Here is an 11,721-nt window from a genome sequence, read left to right on the forward strand (position 1 = left end):
CATTTCATTGAAATAAGTACCAACATTTTATCGGAAACCTTTGAAGACAATGCCCCAGTGTGACTGCAGACCATTGACTAAAACCAGTAAAATAATAAATGAATAAACATATATATATATATATATATATATATATATATATATATATATATATATATATATATATATATATATATAATGTGTGTGTGTGTGTGTGTGTGTGTGTGTGTGTGTGTGTAAGAATAAAAAAGGGGTTAAAATATCCAGGCAGATATCAATAAAGCACTCAGTATTAAATGAATTTGGCTAACTATATCGGACACCAATAATTGTATGATGAATTCTACAATTAAAGATGTGAATTTTTCTATCCATATTCATGTTGTTATACACACATGCACACAGAGAGCATATAATGAAACAGCCATCGCACTATAACTTCTACAAGTAAAAATAAACTACAATTTAAACTTTTCACCAGAGTCTAACACAACAAATTCAGTTGTTAACACATCTATCATATGGCCTACATATACCAAATAGCTAAACAAAATGAATTTCAGGCTGAAGTGAAATTTGTAAACAAACTTTACTTATATCACACTAGCAAAACACAGGTAAATTCCATGAGCTTCACAAGTGAAAACTATAGTTGTCTTTTATGTGATGGTGAATTGTAGGCAAGATAAAGGAACTACAAGAGGAAAATATGACACACACAAAGATAGATAGACATGTTCTGTTCTTAAAATGGTTCTCTTCTTTATGTATTATCAATGCACCTTTTTCCTATTCTATTGTTCAATCTTATTCTATCAGCCCACCTTTGTCCTGCTTTATGAGTCTGCTTTGTCCTATTTTATCAGTCTCCTTTGTCTTATTTTAACAATCTTTGACATATTTCATCATCACTCCTGTCTTATTCTCAATTTTTAATGAATTTATTTTTGTTTCTTCTACTTTTCACATACATTATTATCAACATATTCAATCCACCTCACTTTGAAATAATGCATGCACATAAAGACACATAATTGTTCTCCATTCTAGAAACTTTTTATGTTTTGTCATTGCAGTTGTATTGCACTCTTTCAATATATGAACAGAAAGTGTGTGAAACAGAGGAAGTGAGATGTCAGGATACACAAATAAACAGATAGATAAATAGAATTACTCCTTGTTCGTGTTTGTCTAACATCTGATTTTCCATGACTTAGACAGGAGGGTTTTTTGATATCGGATGCTCTTCCCGTCAACAATCCTCGTTCTGAAGTAAGAGATTTTTTTATATTCCAAAAAAATTTGAAAGTGCAAAGCTTGCAAAGGATTTGTTAACAAGAAATGTCAAGAAACATCATCAGTTGTTACCCAAACTCAAATTGCAACATAGCTCAGCATAGTTTTATCAACTTTCATGCACACACATACACAACATATTCGCACACATGATGGCCTTCTTTCATCAACCAAATTCCTTCATATGGCATTGGTCAATGCAGGGTTATAGAAGACATTTGTCTAGACCACATAGTTGAGAAGCAAATTCGTAACCACATAACCATGCATACAGTTTATATAATCCTCATCATTTAACATCCACTCTTCCATGCTTGGAATATTGAGGTAGATATTCTATGGCTGGATGCCCTTCCTGTCACAAACTCATTTATTTCCAAGCAAGATAATATTTCCCTATAGCCAGACATGATCTTACAAAATATTAGAAATCAATGACACTGCTTATATGACAGTGACATCCATTTACAACTATCATGAAATATCATGACAAAGAGATACAAATGTGTGCACTATTACATACACATGACAAGATTCTTTCAGTTGCCATCTACCAAATCTACTCGCAAGGTTTTAGTCAGCCTGAGGTTATAGGAGAAGATACTTGCCTGAGGTACCATGGTATCACAGAATACATATGAGTGTGAATGTAGAAACCAGAGATGAAATCACTTAATATACATAATCATATTTATTTATTCATTTGAAGCTGATGATTTGATTGTGCATACTGCATTCAGGCAATACAGATATCATATATGCAATTATCTCTTTGTCATACACGTAACAAATTCAGAATAACAACAGACCAAATCATCAGCTATACGTGAGGATGTAAAATATGAGAAAGTGTACTTAAAACACAAAGTAGAGTTTATCGATTCAAAACTGAATATTCACTCCACTGCTATTGAGTTTTTTTTACTGCATCTAATCTTCAATGCAAAGCAAAGATGAATCTTTTTGTCACTTGAATGATTGCACAGAGCAAGAAACTCTAAGAAGCAATGGAGTGAATCATCAGCTTCAAATAAATGAATATATTACATCTTTATTTATCACAGCTATCACAGGTTTCGAATTTTTGTTACTTGTGTTCTTCAAAATGTAAATTTAAAGAATCTGCATCTGGAAAGACATGGTTACACTGTGGGCATTGGTACTGTTCCACATATTCATGTTGCATTGCTTCCATCTGTAAAAATAATAATAATATAATCATTTATATTAACTATAGCAGTTGAATTTGGGCAGTAGTGGATTGGAAGAATCATTAAGACATCAGATAATAATAATAATAATAATAATAATAATAACAACGATTTCAAATTTTTGCCACAAGGGCAGCTTGGGGGAAGGGATTAAGTCGATTACATTGACCCCAGTGCGTAACTGGTACTTATTCAATCAACCCCGAAAGGATAAAAGCCAAAGCCGACCTTGGCGAATTTAAACTTAGAGTGTAGCAGCAGATGAAATACCACTAAGCATTTCTCCCGGCATGCTAACGATTCTGCCAGCTCACCACCGTAATTATAATAATAATCAATAATATTAATACGCCAACTTTTTGTTTTTGTATGTACGTACCTGTGGTGTGTTACAGTTACTTCAAAGGAAGAAGTGAGTGGCAAAGCGGGAGAGAGGCGGACAAAGACGAAGTGAGAGAGAAAGAGAGAGAGAGAGAGAGAAAGAGAGAGAGAGAGAGAGAAAGAGAGAGAGAGAGAGTGGTGACAGAATTTGTTTTGTGTTTTTAAATGTTAATCAGAATTTTCAAAGTAGACTGATACAGACATCGCAAGAAAAGTAGATGCATAGATACATACACACATTGTTAAATTAAAAGTGGGAGAGAGGAGGGACACAGAGGAAGTGAGAGAGAAAGAGAGAAAGTGAGAGAGACAGTAGATATCTATGTATCATAGATCGAAAGAAAAGTTGATACATAGATACATAGACCCATTGTTAAATCAAACACAAATAACTACAGCAATTATTCGATGTTGCTTTCACTTTTCATTACTACACAAAGATAAAATTAACTCACAAGTGGCTGAGTACTCCACAGACATGCATACCATTAACATAGTTCTCTGGGAGATTCAGCCTCACACAGAATGTGACAAGGCTGGCCCCTTTCAATTACAGGTACAACTCATTTTGGCCAGCTGAGTGGACTGGAGCAAGATAAACCTTCAAGTGGTTGGAAGAAAATGAAAAAAAGATCCTATATAGGGGCAGGAAAATATTTTTAGTCATTATGGTCACTGTGGATGTTAATCCAGTCCTAACAGCAGCATTTGTGGGTCTCACAGATCTGAAGGCCATACTCCCAGATAAACACTGATGCAAAGGCTGTTGTTATCAAACTCAGCGCGAGTCGAGGGCAAATGCACAACAGAATAGCAATTATTTCACCTTAGCTTTCACTGCTTATGCTAAACACATGACATTTTTGCCTTACGATATGGAGCATTTCCTTTTCTTTCACTCTTTTTAGAAAGTAGCACTCTATCAGTTATGATAACGAGGTTCCTGTTAATTTGATCAATGGAACAGTCTGCTTGTAAAATTAACATGCAAGTGGCTGAGTACTCCACAGACATGCATACCAAAACATAGTTCTCAGGGAGATTCAGCCTCACACACAATGTGACAAGGCTGGCCCCTTTCAATTACAGTTACAACTCATTTTGGCCAGCTGAGTGGACTGCAGCAAGGTGAAGTAGAGTGCTTTGCTCAAGAACAGCGAGCTGCAGGGAATCATACTCATGACTTTACGATTGTGGGCTGAATACACCTAACCACTGAGCCACACTTCTTCACTTTCTTACCCATAGAGAAAAGGAGTGAAGCGATAGAGACAGAGAAAGGAAAGCACCAGTCATTTACAATGACAATTAGACCGAAATACAATCAATCTTTTCTAGCTTCTTTACTATTAATAATGAAGAAGAGGAAAACACATTTAGTAATGAACTGGCAGACATACCTAGTGTTGCTCGAGATTAAAATGATAGTTTTTTATTGTTTTACTTATATCGGCCATGTGACTGTAGCCATGCTAGCATGGGTTGGACAATTTGACTGAGGACTGGTGAAACCAGATGGCTACACCAGGCTCCAATCTGATTAGGCAGAGTTTCTACAGCTGGATGCCCTTCCTAACGCCAACCACTCAGAGAGTGTAGTGGGTGCTTTTACGTGTCACCCGCACGAAGGCCAGTCAGGTGGTACTGGCAACGGCCATGCTCATCTCGCTCGAGAAACCTCATGTGTCACCTGCACAACAGCCCCAGCCCAGGAGCACAGGCAACGATCCCGCTCGAAAATCCTACAACAACCCCACACAAGAGCCAGCTCAGGGGCACCGGCAACGAACTCACTTGAATAATTTCATGTGTCACCTGCACAAGAGCCAGTCCAGGGGCACTGGCAACGATCTCGCTCGAAATATTTCATGTGTCGCCCGCACATGAGCCAGTCCAGGTGCACTGGCAACGATCCCGCTCGAAAGATTTCATGTGTCGCCCGCACATGAGCTAGCATGGAAAGCGGACGTTAAACGATGATGATGATGATGATGATGATATATATGCATATATATATCATCATCATCATCATCGTTTAACGTCCGCTTTCCATGCTAGCATGGGTTGGACGATTTGACTGAGGACTGGTGAAACCGGATGGCAACACCAGGCTCCAATCTAATTCGGCAGAGTTTCTACAGCTGGATGCCCTTCCTAATGCCAACCACTCAGAGAGTGTAGTGGGTGCTTTTACGTGTCACCCGCACGAAAACGGCCACGCTCGAAATGGTGCCTTTTACGTGCCACCCGCACAAGAGCCAGTCCAGGGGCACTGGCAACGATCTCGCTCGAAAACCCTACAAAGGCCAGTCAGACGGTACTGGCAACGGTCACGCTCAAGATGGTACATCTTATGTGCCACCCGCACAAGAGCCAGTCCAGGGGCACTGGCAACGATCTCACTTGGCTTGCCGGGTCTTCTCACGCACAGCACATTTCCAAAGGTCTCGGTCAGTAAGTATCTTGAGAGAAAAGCTGAACATTAGAAGCATCAGTTGTGGTGTGCAAGAGAGACGATTGCGCTGGTATGGACATGTGGTGAGAATGGATGAGGATAGCTGCGTGAAAAAGTGCCACACCCTAACAGTTGAGGGAACCCGTGGAAGAGGTAGGCCCAGGAAGACCTGGGCTGAGGTGGTGAGGCAAGACCTTCGTACCTTGGGCCTCACCGAGGCGATGACTACTGACCGAGACCTCTGGAAATGTGCTGTGCGTGAGAAGACCCGGCAAGCCAGGTAAGATCGTTGCCAGTGCCCCTGGACTGGCTCTTGTGCGGGTGGCACATAAGATGCACCATTTTGAGCATGGCCGTTGCCAGTACCGCCTGACTGGCCTTCGTAGGATTTTCGAGTGAGATCGTTGCCAGTGCCCCTGGACTGGCTCTTGTGCGGGTGGCACATAAGATGCACCATTTTGAGCGTGGCCGTTGCCAGTACCGCCTGACTGGCCTTCGTAGGATTTTCGAGTGAGATCGTTGCCAGTGCCCCTGGACTGGCTTGTGTGGGTGGCACATAAAAGACACCATTTTGAGCGTGGCTGTTGCCAGTACCGCCTGACTGGCCCTCGTGCGGGTGACACGTAAAAGCACCCACTACACTCTCTGAGTGGTTGGCATTAGGAAGGGCATCCAGCTGTAGAAACTCTGCCAAATTAGATTGGAGCCTGGTGTTGCCATCCGGTTTCACCAGCCCTCAGTCAAATCGTCCAACCCATGCTAGCATGGAAAGCGGACGTTAAACGATGATGATGATGATGATGATATATAAATAAATATATATATATATATATATATACATATATACATATATATATACATACATGTATATATATATATATATACATGTACATATATATACATACATGCAGGTATATATATATATATATATATATATACAAACGAAAAAACCCATACTGAGGGATATAAAAGAACAGAAATCTGTATATATATAAAAGAGAGGATGTGTGTGTGTGTGTGTATACGTGAATGTAGTTTACGCACGTCCACAAATTAGCACGCATGTCACTTCAATTTTAGGAGGAGATGTGTCATGACCTTATGTGCATTTTTGTCAAGTTTTCCTCTCAGAGACACCCAAGTATAGCTGTAAAAATCGATAAACTTTTACCAATTTTGAAGTTTGTTGACATGGCGAAGTCAAATCTGTGCGTGCATGAGAGAGAGAGAGAAATTGTATGTTTGTGAGAGGGAGGGTGAAGGAGAGATACATTTTGTTTGCCAGCGTCTGTGTGGTAAGCAGCAAGCAACAAGCAAAAAGAAAAAAAACGCAGCAAACAAGCCAAAAGAAAAAAATACTCTCTCTCTCTCTCTCTCTCTCTCTCCATCTCTCCCTCCCTTACATACACATGCCAGTTATCTCTCTTTCTTTCTTTCTTTCTTTCTTTCTTTCTCACACACACACAGCAACATTACACACAAAACACATGTTGCCAAAAAGAAATAGACGCTATATTTTTATAGTGAGTATGCGAGACAGAAAGTGTGGTGTGTATGTGAAGTTCTTTTGTTAATGTGAGAGAGCAACATGTGTGTGTGTGTAATGTTGCTGTGTGTGTGAGACAGGGAGAAAGAGAAAGAAAGAAAGAAAGAGAGATAAATGTAAGGGAGGGAGAGAGATAGAGAGGGAGAGCGCGCTCTCTCTATCTCTTTCGCGTTCTTTCCCAACACTTTTCATGGAAACTGCCGAATTGATGTAAAGAAACCCATGTGGTCTGATTTTCACGTTTCTAGGTACTGTACCGTAAATCGCCGTTTCCAAAATATATTTATTTCAAATCATTTATCCGTATATATATGCAAGGCAAGGTGTGTGTGTTTTGTTGATATACGGGCAACACACACACACACACATACAAACATGTATGCGTACAAAAAATATGTATGCAATTGGTGTACATACGTGCGTGTGTGTATGTGTGTGTTGTTCATATAAATATATATATATATATATATATATATATATATATATATATATATATATATATATATATATATATATATATATATATATATTTATATAGATAGGATGATAAATTGAATATTAATTCAATTTAAAACCAAGTAGCCTAGCATATAACAAATCTGAAAATTCAGAAAAAATTGTATTACACATGTATAAGGGATGACCACTAGGTGGACATCCAGTATGCTAGAAAGAGGTCATCAACGACCCAACCACAAAGAAAAATAATATTCTCCAGAAAAATTTCACAAAACGCCAGAACAGGACAAAATGAGAAATATACAGAATAAAGAATTATCTATGGACTGCTGCAGTTTCGAACATTAACGTTTTACTTTCGTAACATCCGTGTTCTCATATATATATATATATATATATATATATATATATATATATATATATATATATATATATATACTTAAGACTTCGTTGTGATCTGAACAGAACCGCTTCTGACACAGAGAATCGGGAGCCCTTTTGGTCATTCTGTTTTCCTTGCTGGAAGGGTTCCTAACCCATGAGCAAAGAGGGGTCAGATGATGGCGGTGGTGTTTTGAAAGGGATGGCATGTGTAACCTGATCACCTCTGCCGATCAAACTCCCAACCCATGCACTCCAGCTGCAACACTGATTCTGCCCAAATTTGACGTCATGTTACTTAGTTTGGTTTGAAATAAAGAACTTGATTAGCTTAATAACCCCAACTTAATCCCGGGCAAAGCTGGGCTATACTGCTAGTGAAGTATAATTAACAGTTTTTTTCTCTGGTGGTTAGGGTATTCAGTTCATGATCCTCAGGTTGTGAATCTGATTCTCAGTGGAGCAAGACACTTTACTCCACATTGCTCCAGTCCCCTCAGCTGCTGAAAATGAGAAGTACCTGAATTTCGAAGGGCCAGCCTTTATCATATTCTGTATCATGCTGAACATCCCTAAAAATTATATTAAGGATACACATGCCTGTGGAATGTTCAGCTGCTTGCACATTAATTACACAAGCAGGCTGTACCATTAATCAGATCAACTAGAACGCTTGTTGTTGTAACCGACAGAGTGCCATTATCTGGTGGTCACTGAAGTATAGAGTTTAAGCTATGAGAAAGTATTTAGTTATTTTACATACACACACACACACACACACACATCATAAAAATTTACTGACATACCCCAGAAGTTGAAGCATATTCATTATTGTGTTTCCATTTTGATGTAGGTTTCAAACTGGTTGAGCATCTCTGCCGCATCTCAGATAATTGTTGCTCAGTGTGCCTTTCTATCCGAGACAATAAGTCTTGGTTCTCAGCTCCTAGCCGTTTGTTTGCAAGCTCAAGATGTTTCATAGTTTGCTTTAATTTTTCTATATCACGCTTTTGGCTTGTACTACCTTCTCTTTCAGCATCAAAATCTGCTTTGAATACCTCAGCCTGCAAATAAAATACAAACAAACAATTTATTTATATATCTCTATCTATTCATCCATATATATATATATATATCTCTTTCCTTTCCCGAGCGTCCAATAACACTATCCGTATCATGTCCTCACTTTGTTGTTCTTTTGTTATTGTTTTTTATGTTTTTTTTAACTATATATATATATATATATATATATATATATATATATATACAGGTCGTCATCAACTTATGACCATAATTGATTCTGACTCACTGGTTGTAAGTCAGTCTATAGACCTACATCGCTTTGTTTTATATGTTTACATTCTTAAAGTACATTCCCAGGTAAAAGTCACACACAGCATTCTGTATTATACTTTTATACTGGCGTTAGTAAAAACATTCAGAGTCTTAAGCAGTCGTCTTATAAACAAATACTAGGTTGCCTCGATGTCTCCGCGATAGGATATTCATCCAACACTTGGGATAACTACAGTGGCAATCGATAACCAAACCTAGGGGAAGTGTTTATTAACTGACATCACACGTAAACGGGTTAATTTCTAAGAAATTAAACCCATTAGATTTCAGTTGGACTATTTATTATTGCTGCCAAGAGCTGATGCACCAATTATCATAAAGTCAATCAGTCGTAAGTTGACAACGACCTGTATGTGTGTGTATATATATATATATATATATATATATATATATATATATATATGTATGTGTGTGTGTGTGTGTGTGCTTTTATCTAATGTCCAAGCATTAGCAAAAAATTACTTGATTTATGTATGAAAGTTTATTTATTTAACCAGAGCAAAGATTTCACTAGACCAAGGTTACATGTTACTAACAGGTTCATTGGGAAATCCTATAATATTTACCACCCAAGCTGCTCAGCTGCAAAAAAAAAAAAATTAGAAATATTCTTAATTTTCTTTACCTGCTTCCCATAAACCCTTCTCTTTTAAGAAAGACTCATTTGATAAATGTAAAATAGGAGATATCACAAAATCTCCAGTGCCATATGATCAGCTTGAGACTTAAAATTTTTCGGCTATTTTCTGTTACTCTCTTCCACTCACAGGTGAGTTCAGTCAGCCAATTAAGACTGGCTGTACAAAACCTTAAGTTATATGATTGAAATAAAAATAAACACGCTTTTATTAGACTCTAACAGTGTTTTCTGAGGCTCACTAGAATGGTAGGAATCCATGCAAAATAATGGCAATCAGTTTTGAGTAAATTTTGATAAAGATGAAATACCATAGATAATATAGGAAGGTGTAAGAAAAAGGTGAAATCTGAAATGATGATGTTTATGAATTTTCTTTTTTTACATACCTGGGTCTTAAGGAGTTCATTCTCAGCTAAAAGCTCTTCCTTTTCACTCCTTATCTTATTATATTTGTCTTCTTGTACTTGATAAGATTCTTCAGTTGCATATGTTTTTGCAGTAAGGAAATCTATCTGTTCTTGCAGTTCCTTCTTTTCTTCTACCTGAAAAAAAAAGAGATAAAAAGAACAAAATTAAATATGAAAATGTCTGAGAAAAGTTGTGTGTAAAAAGATTAAATTCATGATATCAAGAGGTTCAAAGTTCATTCAAGGCCCTGGTTTGGTTGTGAGGTTGCAAAATTTCTTTGCAACCACAAGATTTTTTATTTACTCCCACTGCACAGTACTTTCAGTGTTTTCTACTATACTCTTAGACCAACCAAAGCCTTACGAGTGAATTTTAGTAGATGGAACATGTATAGAAACCATTGTCATCCTCATCTTCATTATTTAACATCCATGTTCCATACTGGCATGGGTTATCTAGTACAACCCCTGGTCTTGCCAGTTCCTGTAAAACTGTCCAACCCAAGCCAGTATGGAAAATGGACATTAAATGTTGATGATAATGTAGTTGGGGCACATTCTCATTCTCATAGCCACTCCCAAGACTTACTGGTAAAACTCCCCTGCGAACAAAAAGCAGTTGAAGGAGAGAACAAGTTCGACCTGAGGAAGAAGTGTGGACGTGTCAGGATGGGGGTTGAGTCAAAGGTCTAGGAAGTGTTTGAGGGCAAGAAGTCCTTCATTGAGTGGGATCATAAATAGATTCTTGATATCAAGAGTGAAGAAAAGTTTAGAGGGGCCAGGAGGGAAGGAGAAAGAGTTGAAAAGACGAAGAGCATGATCAGTGCCATGGATGCATAAGAGGAGGGAAACCATTGGGGGGGGGGGGGGGGGCAAGGACACGGTCAAGGTATTTCGAGATCAGTCCCTTGGGGCAGTTACAGGTGGAATATATATATATACTAGCAGAGGCACCCGGCGTTGCTCGGGAATGAAATTGTTGCTTATATACTTGAAGAAAAAAAGGCAAAATATGCTGTATAGAAATTTGAGGACATTCTGTAGATGGACTCTCAGATGAATGATGGCTGGGCGCCTCTCATGAATGGGGAAAATTGAAGATGTGCCAAAAAGCCTCATTGGTACTTGGAAACTTTTACGGAAATTAAAATGGGGATTAAATGAAAAAAATGATTTACGTGAATATCCTCACAAGAGTAATTGAAATAGATGGCGATTGTGGAACCCACCCACCCACCCACGCGTGCGCACGCATATACACGTGTGTCTTTGTAAATATGTTTGTATACATTTATGTATGTGTGTGTTTGTAAGAGACAGAGTGTGAGTGAGTGAAGCGGTGTGTGTGTGTGTGTGCGTGTATGTGTGTGAGACAGAGTGAGAGAGCGGTGTGTATGTAGTATTTACTCTCTCTCTCTCTCTCTCTCTCTCATACACACGAACACACACACGAACACACAAAATAGAGAGTGAAGCTTTTTGCCGGTTACGTCAATACCGGAGCACACGCGCGCGCATACACACGTGTGTCTTTGTAAATATGTTTGTATACATTTATGTATGTGTGTGTTTGTAAGAGACAGAGTGTGAGTGAGAGAGAGAGGTTTGTT

General features: G+C 38.3%; 1 protein-coding gene across 4 annotated transcripts in view; it reads right to left on the minus strand.

Annotated features, from left to right (window-relative positions):
- Positions 1 to 1,947: 1,947 nt before the first annotated feature.
- LOC106878426 (uncharacterized) overlaps positions 1,948 to 11,721 on the minus strand; it is a 61,216-nt gene continuing 51,442 nt past the window's right edge. For all 4 annotated transcript variants that reach the window (XM_014927634.3, XM_089338301.1, XM_089338303.1 and 1 more), the window contains exons 10-12: positions 10,091 to 10,246; positions 8,515 to 8,772; positions 1,948 to 2,470 (exon numbers count right to left, since the gene is read on the minus strand). In XM_014927634.3, coding sequence (XP_014783120.1) covers positions 2,363 to 2,470; positions 8,515 to 8,772; positions 10,091 to 10,246 — 522 coding nt within the window. In that variant the 3' untranslated portion in view covers positions 1,948 to 2,362. The remainder of the gene's footprint in view (positions 2,471 to 8,514; positions 8,773 to 10,090; positions 10,247 to 11,721) is intronic.

This window comes from Octopus bimaculoides, chromosome 20 (assembly GCF_046866305.1).
Source record: "Octopus bimaculoides isolate indiv1 chromosome 20, ASM4686630v1, whole genome shotgun sequence".
NCBI lineage: Eukaryota > Metazoa > Mollusca > Cephalopoda > Octopoda > Octopodidae > Octopus > Octopus bimaculoides.